The 15,410-nt window shown below is 50.2% G+C and overlaps 5 protein-coding genes across 5 annotated transcripts; 1 reads left to right on the top strand and 4 right to left on the bottom strand.

Moving 5' to 3' along the window:
- Positions 1-33: 33 nt before the first annotated feature.
- Positions 34-2,022, bottom strand: N7518_010034 (TFIIH subunit TFB1 family protein; the record flags this gene model as incomplete). Its single annotated transcript, XM_057190960.1, has 2 exons — positions 34-1,820; positions 1,881-2,022. 2 exons carry the CDS (start codon positions 2,020-2,022, stop codon positions 34-36), a joined length of 1,929 nt encoding a protein of 642 aa, XP_057037096.1.
- Positions 2,023-2,639: 617 nt separating this feature from the next.
- N7518_010033 (uncharacterized protein) lies at positions 2,640-3,811 on the bottom strand (the record flags this gene model as incomplete). Its single annotated transcript, XM_057190959.1, has 4 exons — positions 2,640-2,749; positions 2,871-3,077; positions 3,176-3,639; positions 3,777-3,811. The coding sequence occupies 4 exons, from the start codon at positions 3,809-3,811 to the stop codon at positions 2,640-2,642; spliced, it is 816 nt and encodes a 271-aa protein (XP_057037095.1).
- Positions 3,812-4,431: 620 nt separating this feature from the next.
- On the bottom strand, positions 4,432-6,470 carry N7518_010032 (Leucine Rich Repeat domain protein; the record flags this gene model as incomplete). Its single annotated transcript, XM_057190958.1, has 3 exons — positions 4,432-5,825; positions 5,876-6,223; positions 6,284-6,470. 3 exons carry the CDS (start codon positions 6,468-6,470, stop codon positions 4,432-4,434), a joined length of 1,929 nt encoding a protein of 642 aa, XP_057037094.1.
- A 4,124-nt stretch (positions 6,471-10,594) lies between these two features.
- On the bottom strand, positions 10,595-12,052 carry N7518_010031 (phosphatidyl synthase; the record flags this gene model as incomplete). The annotated part of the gene is made up of 1 exon (XM_057190957.1): positions 10,595-12,052. The coding sequence occupies one exon, from the start codon at positions 12,050-12,052 to the stop codon at positions 10,595-10,597; it is 1,458 nt and encodes a 485-aa protein (XP_057037093.1).
- A 1,030-nt stretch (positions 12,053-13,082) lies between these two features.
- On the top strand, positions 13,083-14,123 carry gldB (putative glycerol dehydrogenase (GldB); the record flags this gene model as incomplete). Its single annotated transcript, XM_057190956.1, has 2 exons — positions 13,083-13,490; positions 13,548-14,123. 2 exons carry the CDS (start codon positions 13,083-13,085, stop codon positions 14,121-14,123), a joined length of 984 nt encoding a protein of 327 aa, XP_057037092.1.
- Positions 14,124-15,410: the final 1,287 nt, after the last annotated feature.

Here is a 15,410-nt window from a genome sequence, read left to right as displayed (position 1 = left end):
TGCGCCAATCTCAAACGCCTGGGTTGTTCCCTTCTATGTCCCCGCCGTGTCTTGAGCAGCCACGGCCGCTTCTTTATTTTGTTCGGCCAATTCTTTTTGATATCGAGTCGATGCAACCTCCAGTGCATGGAGCGTAGGACCAAGAAGCTGGTTCACGACCTTCTGGCCCCCCTCCACGCCTTCTAAGTTGACTCGCAATTTTCGCCCCGTGCTCTCGTACATGTCACGGGCCTGCTTCTTCAGCCGGTCAACTTCGACCTTCCGCTCAGCCTCTGCGTCATTAGCAACAGCCTTGATACGCTCCATTGCTCGATGGAGAGACTCTGCTAAAGACGCGACCTCTCCGGCGCGGTCGGGGTTGCCTGAGAGAAACGCCTGCCAGAACTGGTGCAGGAACTCTGTGGTCGTGGCGTGTGTCAAGGTCAAGCGGTCAAAGAGCGCTATCGACAGCCCGTATGTTTCTGACGTTGCTCGCTCGTTCATCTGGGCACGGCGCTCACGCAATGCTTCCAAGATCTGGGAAAATGCATCGTGGAGAGCAGCAGATGATCCGACAGGGCGACGGCTGGCAGGTGCATCCTCCATATCCTCGTCTTCGTCGTCGCCGGGGTCCACCAGCTTGCCTAGTTGTGTATTGCCCTGCGATGGGAGATTTTGGTTGATCTCCGCACGGAGAAGCTGCAGAAGCTGCTCCGGGTCCTGTTTCACGAATTGCTTGGTCTTATCCTCCTCTTGGCCATGAGTGAAGAAACGACTTTGATCACGAATGTTCAGAGTGATGGGACTTTGATGTTCTTCGCTACAAAGATCCTGCAGCTGGAGCCTTTTCCATGCCTCTTCGTTGATGCCTATAGGGGCACTCATATCACCGTCAATCGGAGCCACATTGGCCATGATCTTTTCACTCAGGCTGTTCAGCGTCCGGATAATAGGCACTTTGTCGAGGCCAGACGGTCTCATATCTAGATCAGGCCGGTTTCCGCTACGCTGGCTGTGATTTACTTCATTACCAGCCAGATCCAAAAAGTGATGGACATTCGTGTCGCGGTCCGGCTGAGCAGCCTCATCCGTCCGGAGGTATTTGTCCAGCACGGCATCCGTTGCATCAGCCTCCGTAATCCGCTCACCGCGCAATTTCTTGAACAGCCGACTCTGGAAAAACCGCGACCAGAACTGTTGTTCGCTGAGTTTTGGTACATTCTCATCGTACACGCGTTTGACCAGCGCGTGCTGCGTGAAAATGAGCTGGATCTGCTCTTTGCTGATATTCAACCGCGTGACATTATCCTCGACTCGCGGCTTGAGCGAAGACAGCACATTATACGAGCCACGTATTTGGCCCTGTTCGATTGCGTGCGCGCGCAGTAAATGCAGCCGTGTTGACCAAAACTGCGACACGAACGACCCAGACGACAACGCTTCCGGTTTCGTATGCAACCCCTCGAAAAACATCCGCTGCAGATTCGAATCAGATCGCAACAGCGACTGCTGCAGCTCTATGTCTGACCGAAGCCGATTCTCCTCGTCCACGGGGTTCTTCGATGTCCCGGCGGACGTCACAGCATTCGCAATCGCCATCGCCGCGGACAGTCCCTCGGACGCACCTCTCGCTCCCGGCGTCTGGGATGGCGTGCCCGACTTCACCGCATTGACTCGAGCACTCAATGTGTCTTTGATGACATCGGCCTGCGGGCGGGCGTCTGCTCCAGCCGTGAACAGGAAGACATATTGATCGGGGGTACTATTCGGGGGCGCATCGGGGGCTTGGGAAAATATCTTGAGCATCACTTTCGGGTTCGAGGCTGGGGTCTGTTGTAGATCTAGCAGTCGCGCGAGTCAGCAAAGAGACAAACCTTGTGCATGGTGGGGTGAGTGCATACTAGTGATGTTGACCACGGGGATTGTGATCGTGTTCCCAGCCCCTGCAACCGCAGGACTCCATGAAACCGACTTCTCATCGGCGGATATAGCTAGGGTCCCATCTTTCTTCTTGTAAGAGGCCGCTCCGCTCGGAGGTGACATCGTCGCGTGTCTGGACAGCTTCCACTGTCTTCAAAGGCGGTAACGAATCCACCCATCGGGATGAGCAATTCCCCAAGGGCGGAAGTTGGCGAGGGGGGTCTGAGACCTTCGTGAGAGACAGGGCGTGTAGAGGTGAAACCAATAATGAGAAATGCGGCTCTTCTGCGATTCATCACATGACGTTGACGTTTGACGTTTGCCAAGCGTCACCTGGGAGCCAAGCCCTAAGTGAATGAAACTGGAATTCTATATTAAATATATATCTGATGTGGTTTCCTTTATCTCCGTGTTTGGAATAGCCCTGTTGGAAATACTAGTTTGTGTTTAAATCATCATCGTACTATTTTGTACCTTCAAATGAGATGACAACAATTCTAAGGGAGAACAAATTACATTGCCAAAGCCCTTTTTGAAAAATAGCAGTAGATAGAGATATCAATGACTTACAAAGTGAGGAGAAGAAGGTAGAGAAAAAGATTCCTATGGAAAAGAGCACAGAAACAAAAAATTCATCACAATCAACTATGGCACCAGCCCATGCAAGGCATCCAGCGATGTAGATCACTTTTGAGAGAAGTATTGCCATGGACGGCATGTTGTCAAATGGCAAATATCCTTCAATCCTTGAGAAACCTCTCCAACCTCTTTCCCTGTTCCTCCTTGACGATCTGCTCAAAGACAGGTCTGGCTTCCTGCAGGATTGCCTTTTGAATTTCTTTCTTGGGGACTAGGTGGTCGTTGTTGTAAGTCCTCAAATCTAGTCTCCGCCAGCAACATCCTTAGCTGAGCGTCGAACTTCCTCAGCAATATGATTGCACAGTCAGAAACGCCGTCGCCGACAATGCGACCGTGCATCACCTCGAATGGGCTCGCCAACGCTTCGAGCATCACCAGCTCGATTCGCTTGAGAGTCCTTCGTTCCGTTTCCTCGCTGAGCGGGATCGGCAGTTGCTGTAGCACATTCATGTACAGATTCGCTCCTGCTCGCACAGCCATTGCCTGCATACGTCTCTCATCTCTGCGGCTTTCCGCCTCTTTACGATCTTTGTCAGTGTCTAGTTCATAAGTACTTGGGGTGAATTTTTCTTCGCTGAGATTGTAGCTTTGCCTATGCAATCCATTCACAATCTGAAATTGGAATGAAGAGGCTTACCGGTGACATCTGCCTTCGAGGAAGGGAGGAGCGTATCGGCATTCAGTGGAACCAAAGCATCATCCAAGATGGATATGAGAAACATAATGGTTTCCCCGCAATCAATCTCACCGTCCGTTGCAATCACATGTGCAATCATGTGCTCTTTCTTCAGAAGCCTCTGCTCGGCGAGAAGCCACTCTTTTCTTCGGTTAGTTTTGACAGCCATACGAGAGCACGCATGATAAAACAACTCACTCGTAAGGTCCATCATCTTTTCGGCGACTTCATCGTGATGCAAAGTCCCAGAGGGTTGCATCACAGCGATGAAGGTGATGCTCTTGTTCTCCGTCCCGTACCAAAAGGGAGACACAGGAAGCCCATATGCGCGAGCCCTGGCAGGACTAGCGCAAACACTTAGGTAAGAAGACCCACGCTTAGATGAGGGTCCCAGGTTGAGGACTCGAGAATATGTCTCTTCAGGACTTGGAAGTGGACAACAGGGAGGAGGGAGTCAACCCTGGATGCTTCATTTCCCGGCTGGGGTTTCAGTGCCTTGAGATATTTGAGCAGGTCCTCTTGGTTGGATTAAATTGGAGTTTCTTGGTGAGCATGGAAATACAACTTGCCACCAGAGCACTGGAGTGATAGAAGCATGCTGAAGAGTGGTAGACCAAGAGTGGTAGACTAGGTGCAGTTCAGCAGGGTGGTTGAGAATACAAAACAAAACAATTGTGTGAGAAAGAATAAAATGGAGGGGCGCGTGCCCTGAAATGTTGTCCCAGGTGATTGCCTATTTGGGATGGTGGTTGGCTCCTTCCCAATGAAGCGCAAGACAGGGCTATCAGATCGAGTCAACGACACCGAACTTATAAGGAATGAAGTAGAGACTAGATAGGTATTTATGAGCAGAGTAAAATCCCGATAAATACAGTAACGCCATATGAAGCCAGAGATATAAGATAGAAAGACCAGACACCGGAAGAGATAGATCTCAGATGCTATGCAAAACCAAAAGACAAAACGCGACCGAGAACACGAACCCGAAGCCAGGAGCCAGAATGCCGAAATTCGTAAACCATGTTGCGCGCCGCCATGCATAGACCGAATATTATCATTCATCGTGAAACAAAAAGCAAAAGGTGAAAAGCAATAAGCAAAGCGAGACCTCCAATAAAACACAAATGAAAATAAAGGATATCAAATCAAGGGTATCAGCAACAAGTGATAAAAGGATCCAGCGAAGACGCTTTTGAGAACAGAACGCTCATAGTAGATCATTTCTTGAACATGTAGTGGCCGTAGAGGCCGCCGACCTCGCCGGTGGCCATGGGGATCTTGCGCATACCCCACCAGCGTGCACCCATCTTCCAGTAACGGGCGCCATCGTCGAGGGGTTCGTGGGGCATGGAGGAGGGTTCGCGAACGTACCAGCCACGACGGCCGAGGTCTCGCACAGTCCAGCCAACGGATGCGCGATGGGTCTTCGCACGCTCACGCAGCGGGGTGATAATCTTGTCACTGAACTCAACGACCTGCAAGGGGTAGCTTTTGTCGGAGAGCAGGAAACAAGTGCTGGTGTTGAAGATGGCTCCGATGGTCATCTGCGGCACCTTGGCAAGATCGAGATAGCAGAGAGTGCTGGGAGTATCAATCTCGACTCCCGTGGCAGGGTTGCGGTACCGACTGAAGAACGAGTTGACGTCCGGAACCGAGAGATCCGCAGAGCTGAGACCCAACTCCTCCAGGTGCTTGGTCAGAGGCACCAAGTATGGTACATGGTCCGAAGTGATCTTGGCTCCACCCAGGTTGAGGGAGCGGAGAGTATCGGGCAGATTCGGCAGCAGAGCAGACACATCGGTCTCTTCTAGCAGACGGAAGCGGGTCGGGTCCGTCAACAGGTTCAAATAAACTAGAGACTCTTTGACCGAGGGGTGGGTGGTAAGGAATTTAACCAGGGCGCAGGCGCGCAGGCGCGTGCATCGGGACAAGCTCAAATGCGAGATACGGGCAGTTTCCGGGATGGCTACGAGAGCTGAATCGTTTACCTGGGTGTGAGTAAGGTCGAGGTGTGTCAAGTTGACCAATCGCGGGAGAAGGTAGTCGAACATGGGAGCGGGAATAGCGCTGCATTCGTGAAGCGAGAGCCGTTTCAGGTTCGGCAAAGTCATGGACAGCGCAGGCCCATTGACCAAAGCCTCCTGGAAAACCCCAGAGAAGGCCTGAGTCGAGCAACCGCAGAAATCCAAAGCGCGCAAGTTCGGCAGCCCCATAAAGAGCTTCCGGACCACTTCTACACTGATGTCGCCCTCTAGGTGTTCCTGCAGCAGGCATTCCTTCAAATTGGGGAGGAGTTCCAAGCACTGCAATAGGGTCTTGGAGGTCAGGTTCTGAATTTCTGCGTTCATCTGCTTAGTACGACCCAGGCCGACAGACGTGAAGTGTGAAAAGTCCAGACGGCGCACCAATGTTCCCAAAGCCGGATACTGCGACATGTGATTCAGTGCTTTGGAGAAAATGATGGAGTGCGGGAAAGTCATGTTCCTGTATAAGACACCCAAGGTCGCAGCGTGCAACGTGTGGGAAGTCAGCAGGCACGAGACCAAATCCACGTTGCGGGGGGCGTAGCCATTTGGGGGAAGATCGACGGCAAGGTTAGAGATGATTTGATCTACAAGACGTTAGCACATGAGAAACAAGAACGGCAGTGCGAGTTCTTACCAAGAACCTCCGGCGGGAACCTCTCCAACGAGGATTTACCAGGAGGGGTCTGCAAAATCTCTACCTCGGGGACCTTCGGTGGGAGAAGCTCCATAGTCTGGGGCTCCTGGGCTTCCCATGCCCAGCCCTTTGCTTGGAGGCTTCCGAGCCCACGGAGATCGCTGTAGCTGCGGCTCAGACTCTTCCCACCCAATCGAATCTGCTTCCACCCCAGGAATCCACCACACGGACAGCAAAAATCCGGGGCCTGCTGCATTTGGGTGGGGCGCTCGACCTTACGCTCTTGGTCTTGGTCCGGGTCTTGGGGAGATGGTACTTCGTGCGTGTCCACGAACGATTGCGCGATTCCTAAGATTACCCATGATCACGTCAGCCTCCAGCCTGGATTCGCACATCTGCGGTACGTACCGTCCTCCGTATCTTCTTTGATAGAACCGAATGAGGGACGACGTTGGCTGCTCGACCTGGACCCGTCCGGGGTACTGCAGGGCGAGGGAGACGACTCGCGAGAGTGAAAGTGATCACCACAGGGGATTGAAGAAAGTCGGGGGAAGGCTGGCTTGGTCTGCGAAGGAGCAGGAGTAACGGAGGTCATGGTGCAGAGGAAGAGGCCCTCTATAAAGGGCTCTAAGTGTACAGTGACTAGTCGCGGAGTACCTTGGAGCAGGCAAAACGAAAAAATAATAAGGTATACCGAAATTTAAACGAGAAAGGACTCCAAATTGGAAAAAGAAAAGAAAAAAGCCCCGGGCAAATCAAAGAAGTATTGAGACAGGGCAAGTTTAGGGCCCAGAGGGGCGGCGGGGAAGAAAAAAAACGAAGCTGTTAGTCACAGAAACGGATGAACCGACGTTACACGAATTTGGAGGTAATATCAGGGTTTTCTCCGATCGGAAGAGGAGGGTTTAAGAGTTTATGGGGTTCTTTGGGCGAAGTACAGAATGGAGGTGAAGTGGAAGGTCGAAGAGTACGAAATGCTAAGAAATGCGCCATGGGTCATGGCCACATGGGGCGACTTGTATAAACTGATTGATTACGGATCTGTATTGTATTCTTATAGTATTCTTAGTATTCTCAAGGTAATCTATATATAAATATATCAATATAAATATAAATTCTATAGTAACTACATCTATACTTCTTATATCACTAAACTATTAAGTTCTGTTAGTTCGAACTACCCCTGCAGACTCCAGTTGCTTTTTTTGACGCATGCGGAAACATGCCGTCATTCTATTTAGTACATTTACATTTACATTTACGATACATATAAAATAGATAAAATAGAATAACTATAACATAGTATAAGACAATAATAGTTAGTAGTATGATATAATTGCTTCGCTTCGCTCTGCAATAATAAATCTTATATCCACACGTCAGCAGATCAAATCCCATGCATCCTGATTCCTCTACCCCAGAGTTCTTTTTACCTAACGCATTACCATCCATGCAGCTAAACCTCCCATGTACATCGACAACCCAAGAACTCGCCTCTCTCGGAGCCGATCATGCGGGGATCCAGGCGCTATTACATAATGAGAACCCACAACGTACGGCCGGCCACGGCTGTCCCCTTTCAGACACGAATTGGATGATCTCGAGGTTTCGGAGCTCCGATGGAGAACCAATCCACTAGTCTTGGTCTAACAATTGGGTGATGCTAGTACGGAGTACTATCTTCGTATTCGACGTACGCCATACGGAATACTTCCTACTCTCACCGACTTTGCTTGTCTCCTGATCCACTGTCAAAGCGAAGCCTACAACATAGGTTGTAGGTATACAACCCCGTTTCTGTCTCCTATCTCCTACCTCCTACCTCCTACCTCCTACCTCCTACGGCAAGAGAACAATCCCTGCAATCTCTTGCATTCTTGTTATTCCGGGTTGAAGTCGGACCGGCTGACTCGCTGACTCGCACTGTATCATTCCAAGGTTCGTACGACTTGCCCAACGGGGTTGGCAAAGGCTTAGTTCTCGCGCTAAAGATACAACCTAGTAACAATGCAACCCAGTCTAGATTCAAAGGTGAAAGTTGTGTTTCGAGTCACTTGGGTTTGCCTGTCGACGTGAGTATATTGTACAGCATCGGGCTTGACTGCATACTTCGTGATGAAGGTGCGCTTCCGCGGAGTTGTGCTTGCCGCCAAGCCCTCTCCGCATTGCTAACTAGACAAGGAGGCGGATGCAGTCTTGATCCTTCTCCTTGCTCTACTGATGGGTTCTCTTGAACTAATCATTCCAAAATTCGTGCTCAATGAATGTTACTATATTATAAACAAATGATATACGACGTTGAAATTGTGAGTTCAATCCCCCTGTAGCATTTATACCATAACCAGAAACCACATATAGATAACAACGAGAAAGGGTACCCCATACCTCAGGACTCACTGTCAATTTGAGCGAGCTCTTCGTCTAGGTGTAATAATACACTGAATCCGTTAAACATCAAGGGTGGCCGTACATAATAATCATCCCAATCCCCCGGCTGTTCCAGAGCATCATACCACCACACATAACTTTGTATGGGAATATACATCCAGCCGACCATTTCGAGTTCGTCATCTGTTTCTCCATCATGCCAATCAGGATGAATTTGGTATTCCCTCTCCTGGGAGGTTAAATTGCCCCAGAACCCTAACAAAACATTGACAACAGGGTCGAACCTATAATCATTGATATACTTGATCGACTCTAAGCAGAAATCATCCACAAAGAGGCAAAAATTATACCGCGCACCGAGGCCGTACTGTGGACCCAGATGATCAGGAAGTTTCTGAGATTGGAGATATTCGAGCACTTCGGGGCTGGCGACGATCTGAGGTAGTTGATCTGCAACCCATGCGTAATGATTAGAATCCTGTGTCTTGTGTGGGCTCCTTTGGCGTGGTTAGTCACCTGCCAATAGCTCGATGGCTATCAAATGCCATACGACAATCTGGGTCTAAGCGATGCCTACTTCGGCGCAGACAGTAACTTCATGTCCTGCCTGGGTTGGCTACACTGGGGTTGAGTATGTTTCTTGGAATCGTACCGATATGTCATTGGGATTGAGTTTGCTGATATCTAGCAGAAGTGCAAGCTTTGATATTGTCCCTAGCGAGCAACTTGTGGTCCTATGTGATAGTACATGTCGCTCCGATCTTGCTAGTCTGCGAAAAGCCATTCAAACTGCATGCACTGAGGCAACCGATGTTATGGTTCCAGGTGGTTCGATTGCTTATCCTGGTAAGATACTCATCTATTAGAGTCGCTATCTCACAACTCCCGTGCTAAATTGCAGCCAGCCACATTTATGACGGATCGCTATCTTTATTCCACAGGTCTTTCATGTCTGACCAATCCGTAAGTTACACTGAAATACACAATGGGGTTTTCTCATTGAATTTTACAATATTTCTACCAATAAATACTGCGATGAGATAGTCGCGGACTGGGTGAGCAATGGGTCTGAATATACTTTAGCACAGAACTGCTCTGTATGTGAGCTTGGTCTTCTTAGACTTAACTGTCATAGTCCTCCTTTATATAACTAGTCTTCCTCTACAATCTTTGCGCCTTTCCGCTTTCTTGTTCGCGTCCAAAACCATGGGATAATCAGTAGAGCTAGATTCTGGATTCCTTTTCGGGTGAATCTATGATATGGCATGCCCTCTGCAATTGCTTACCGACAATAACAAGCAAACCAGCAAGGAAGCAAGTTAACGTGGCTGCTTCAAAAGCAGAGGAACCTGATAAAGTTCTCCGTATACATATCTCCTGTGATATATAGGTGAAACTGCAGCTTACAAAGTCCTCCAGAAAACCGCTCAACCAGCGCACACGCAACCCGAGACAATAGACCCGTCCCGATACCTCGTTGCTGAGGCACATGCATGCCCGCTCAAACATTGTGGTCTAGATCTGTGTACCTACCCGACTCATAGCGTGCGTGTCTTGAGACATGCCGGGTAGTTGTTTGCCACTCTGGCGGTTGTATCGATGTCTTACGTTAGTTGTTGCTTTTCTTCTGGTTCCAGGTTTCCCGAAACATTCGTGGTCTAGGCGTGGTCTAGACGAAAGTTTACAAATTTGACGGATATGGATTTTGATATTATTCTCTATAAATATATTGTTTCTGACGCTTGTTTTCATGTGTAAAAGCCAAGTATTAAAGAATACTTACTCTACGCATCCATGGATAAACCTGGGTATAGACGTGGGAAAGAATAGAAGATCACTCCACAAGAGGTCTAGTACTAAGGAGGATAACATCACCATGTCGTCAATGAGTGCCTTTTCTGGAATAATCGAACTTTTGGAATACACGGATTTTCTAGAAAAAGGAATACAAATTAAGGGTAGTTAATTGACGACATCAATGATAAAAACTGGTGATATGGTATTGGAGTATCGGGATATAGCAAAACAAAAGGTTATTCGCGTCATGGCACATGAGATATGTAGCAATCCAGTCTAAAAGGGAAAAAAGCAGGTCGAAACCATCGACCATCCACATTGTAAAAAAAAGAAAGCAAATATCAGTCTATCAAGTCGATAATCCAGATCGACATGACAAAGGATATCAGAAGGCCTTAACAGAGAAATGGAAAGAAAAGAAGTCTATGAGATGGGGGAAAAAAGCACGAAACGCCAGGAAATCCTTCTCAAGCCCAGTATCACATGTTTTTCGAGTTTCGTTTCAGCGTGAAAGGATCAGGAATGATCAATTGTTTACTCAATGGCGGAGGCACCGTCGCCGTGGGTGACGGGGTTGACCTTGGGGTTCCACTTGAGCTTGAAGTCGGGGCCGAGCTCCTTGGCGATGGCAGCCTTGACGGCCTCGAGGACATTATTGAAGACACCGAAGTTGGCAGGGCTGTTGACATCGTTCTCGCCCTCCTTGCCCTGGAAGACACCAGTGCGGACCAAGCAAGTGTTCCAGCCGTACATGTTTCCACCGATGATATCGGAGGCGGGGTTGTCACCGATCATGTAGACGTTATCGGGCAGACGGGAAACGCCGTGGAGCTCCTCCATCCAGGCCTTCAGCACCTCATCGGCGTAGGTGTAGGTAGCACGCTCGGGCTTACCGTAGACCACACGCTCGAGGTCGACACCAGTGAGAGTCTTGTACTGAGCCTCAATGGAGATACGGAAGGCACCCTGGGTGAGACGGGGAAGACCCTTGTGCTCGGTGGGCATGAGGAGATCACCCTGGGAGAAGTAAATGGGAATGCGGGTGGCGACGGGATCCTTGGCCTTGGTGCCGATCATGCCGTCCTCGGCGAGCAGCAGATCCATAATGACCTGCATATCGGTCTGGTAGTCACGGGAATCGGCGAAGACCATGATGGCATCGAACTTCATCTTGGAGAAGTCGCGGGGCTTGGCCTCGGCCTTCTCTGCTTCGGTAAGAGTAGCCCAGGGGGAGATGGAGGGGTCCCAGGCGAGGAGATCCTTGGGGTGCACGACAGTCTTGAAGCCGTAGTTTTCGGCAACCTCGCGGATCTTGAAGCCTTCACCACCGAGGACCAGAACGGTCTGGTAGTACTCTGCCAAGGCCTGCATGGGAGTGTGGGATTGAATGAACTGGTCGGTGGAGATGGGCTGCTCGAGAATCTCGGTGAGCTGAGCACAGCGAGCCTCCTCGGTCTTACCACCACCGTTGGTGAGGAGAATGTGGGGGATGCGGATGCCCAACTCGTTGTCGCCGTTGAGGATCTTGAGGACGACCTTGGCCTCGTCAATGGCGTGGTTACCGTGTGCCAGCACACCATCAATGTCGAAAGCGAAGGCCATGTTCTTCGCCTTGGTAGTCAACTCCTTGTTGATATCCTGAACCTGAGAGGCCAAGATATCGCGGGAGACTGAGGGAGCACCGCGCTGCACAGACGAGAGGCGGGACATGCGGGGGGAGCGGGGGATAGGGAGCGAAGTGCCAAAGGAGTTACGCGATCCCCGGCGGTCCCTCATGGAGGGAGACAAGCTCAAGTTGTGCATGAATTGAGCGGCATCACTGATGGCGCTGCGGGTGGCGGGGATCTCGACAGTGTTACCGCCTGCCGATGGGATGGCGAGACCAGAGCCAGCACGCTGGTCCCGGGGAGAGAGAGCACCCTGAGGATCCTGGGCGCGGGGATCCTGCTCGGCCAGGTCGACTGCGAGATCAGAGTCCTCGATGCGAGACATGATGAAGGTATTGGATAGAGCTGGATAGAGGGGTAGAAGGATGGGATGAGCTTCTACTCAGGAGTCACTGGATTCAGGACTCAAGGAAAGAATTGAAGTTGTAAAAAGGGAGAAGGAGAATGAAAATTGACTGATAAGGGAGGAGGTGGAGGAGGGGAGTTCAGGAGAGTATATATACAAGCGATATCTGATACCGGACGCAAATAATGGAGACAAACGAAATTGGTATTTTGCCATTGAGGTTACGAAGGATCCACTCACCGGGTATCATCATTCCTAGGAATTATCGTCATCATTTGGCAGGACATCATTTGGCGAGCGATAGGGTGGGCCGTTTTCTCGCAATGAGACAGGCGTGTATAGGGTACCTGCGTCATTGTGGCTGACACCGTGTCTTGCTAGGTACCCAATACACGGGACGTGTTGCTTCCCGCGGCCTAATAAAATCGGAAAGACGCTGATTGGCCAGGACCAGACTTGCTGGGCCGAATGTGAAGCAACCCAGCACGCCGAGTGGGTAGGGGGAGGCCTGAGACGGGCAGGCGATTGGCCTGGAGTGCAGTGCACCCGTGGGCCGACATAAGATCGATGGAGCCGATGACGATCAGGCCAAGCGCACCGTTTCGGCTGATGATGTCATGGCACGGAGCTTTGAAAATTACTAGCGGTATTTTTGAGCTTTTTATTTTTGTCCTCGGTTTCGTTTCTTTTAGTCATTTTGGGGATTCGATTGTGTCTTTGACTCTGCTAGAGCAGGATGATCTCCACGGACAAGAGGCAGTGGCTTGGATCGACAGGTGGAAAAGGGCAAGTCAGGCTAAGTTGCAGTATATTGCATCGTTACGGCAGTTCCAAGGTCAATTGAAAAAGTATTATATAATTCCCATTCCCAAGGTTCTTCTGCCCCTCCAACCCCTTTTACCCCACTTCCAACACCGCTTCCCCCACTTTTATCTTCTACTTCCAACAGCTCGTACTTTCTGCGTACTTTTTCCCTTCTACTCTCCAACAACTACTCTACATTGCAATCATGTCATCTGGAAAGACTTACACATTGGCCAACGGCGTGAAAATGCCCGCCGTTGGCTTCGGTACCTTCGCCAACGAGGGCTCCAAGGGCGAGACCTACGCCGCCGTCATGACTGCCCTCAAGGTAGGCTACCGTCAGCTTGACTGCGCGTGGTTTTATCTCAATGAGGGTGAGGTCGGGGACGCCATCCATGATTTCCTCAAGGCCAACCCCTCCGTCAAGCGTGAGGACATCTTCGTGTGCACTAAGGTCTGGAACCACCTGCACCGCTACGATGACGTCCTCTGGTCCCTCAACAACTCTCTCGAGCGTCTGAAGCTCGACTACGTGGACCTCTTCCTTGTCCACTGGCCTATTGCTTGCGAGAAGGACGGCCAGGGTAAGCCCTTGATTGGCCCCGATGGAAAGGTAAGAGAAGCTTTCCCCGCAAAGCACACGACCAAGCTCCCGGCTAACCCGTTCTAGCACGTGATCCTCAAAGATTTGACCGAGAACAACGAGGAGACGTGGCGCGCCGTGGAGAAGCTGTACGCCGATGGCAAGACCCGGGCCATCGGTGTGTCCAACTGGACCATCCCCCAGCTTGAGGCCATGGCCAAGTACGCCAAGGTCCAGCCGATGCTCAACCAGATTGAGATTCACCCCTTTTTGCCCAACGACGCCTTGGTGGAATACTGCTTCGCCCACAACATCTTGCCCCAGGCCTACTCGCCTCTGGGCTCGCAGAACCAGGTCCCCACAACAGGTGAGCGGGTCAGTGAGAACAAGACCCTGAACGAGGTTGCCAAGAAGGGTGGCCACACCCTCGCCCAGGTTCTGATTGCCTGGGGTCTGCGTCGTGGATACAGTGTCGTCCCCAAGAGCTCCAACCCGGCGCGCATTGAGTCCAACTTCCAGACCATTGAGCTCACCGATGAAGACTTCGAGGCTGTGAATGCGGTGGCCAAGGGCCGTCACACTCGCTTCGTCAATATGCACGAGACCTTCGGCTACAACAACTGGCCCGAGGAGGCTCTTCACACTGCGCCCCACAAAGACTAGATTTGGTCCTGACCATCTTACAAAAAGACGAGAATAATCCCCCCGAGCAATACCCCAAGGGGGATGGGTGGAAATGAGTTAATGAAAGGACTAGCGAACTCTATCAGATGAATTGGACATACCATGATCTTACTCTATATTGTGTTTACTGTGTTTCAGCTGTACTCCGTATTGTAGATTGTATGATTTTGAGCCGCCTATTTCATTTGATCTGACACTAAGCACTTAATCTCACACACCGGCTGCCACAACCACCCGCCCCAGATCCACCATCAACAAGGCGAGTCAAACCGGACTTGGAATAAGATTATTAAGGAAGGTGGTAAGAAATACCGAAAATGCAAAATTTGCAAAAGAATCCTGGTGTAACAGTGTAGTATACAACATAGACTATGTCTTTCATGCCCTAGCAATTCCAACCAACAATCAAATCCCCGAAGAAAAATAATCCAAAAGCCAAAGTAGGGTTACACCGTACCTGACAAGGGCCAAAGCCAAGCCAACACCAACACCTTAAGACGGAAATAGCGATACAAAAGCAGCCAAGTGGAACAAAACATACAACCGTCGTATACAACATATATTGTACAACATATGTAAGTTGTTTAACTAATTCTAATTGGCCTAACCCCAAAAATACAACCCTAAAAAGCGGATATCATTCCCATTTCATTTCCATGTGCAAAATGCAAAACAAGGAGCAAGGAGCACACTGCTCCGAGCCCTGCAGACGATGTCATCTCGCGTTGACCCGTGTGGCTCTCGGAACCCCATGCGCCACTTAAGGCGCTTAGTTGTGCGCGCACTTACCGCATCGGGTCTTAGCGTTGCTGACTACCGACCACACCACCGGGAGATGTCGGATGGGCGGGTGTGTGCTTTGATATTACTGTCGGATGGCATAGTTAACTACTGGTTGTGGTTAACACCGAAAGGCCGAATAGGGTAGTTGATGGGAATGGTTTGATTGTGGTGGTCCGAGGTGGTTCGTTGGAATGGGGCTTGGCGGATTGGGAGGTTATTCGCTATTGGTTTATTGGGTGCGATGGTTATAGTTATACGGGGAGGACTCCGTATGTATGCATGTGCATGTACATAGTACATTGTAGTAGTAGTATCTATGTATGTTGTATTGTACTATACGGAGTACGTGCATTCCTCTTTCCATTGGGCCGATTGACCGGATTCATTTATGATTCTGTATGAGGTTTAATGCCTCATTTGTTTTGGCTGTGCAACGCTCTTTGACTTTTTAATCTGAGACCTTTTGGGTCGGGTTGGACGATG

This window comes from Penicillium psychrosexuale (assembly GCF_028828465.1).
Source record: "Penicillium psychrosexuale strain IBT 29551 chromosome Unknown utg000006l, whole genome shotgun sequence".
In the NCBI taxonomy this organism is placed as follows: Eukaryota; Fungi; Ascomycota; class Eurotiomycetes; order Eurotiales; family Aspergillaceae; genus Penicillium; species Penicillium psychrosexuale.
This window is presented reverse-complemented; position numbering and strand designations above follow the sequence as displayed.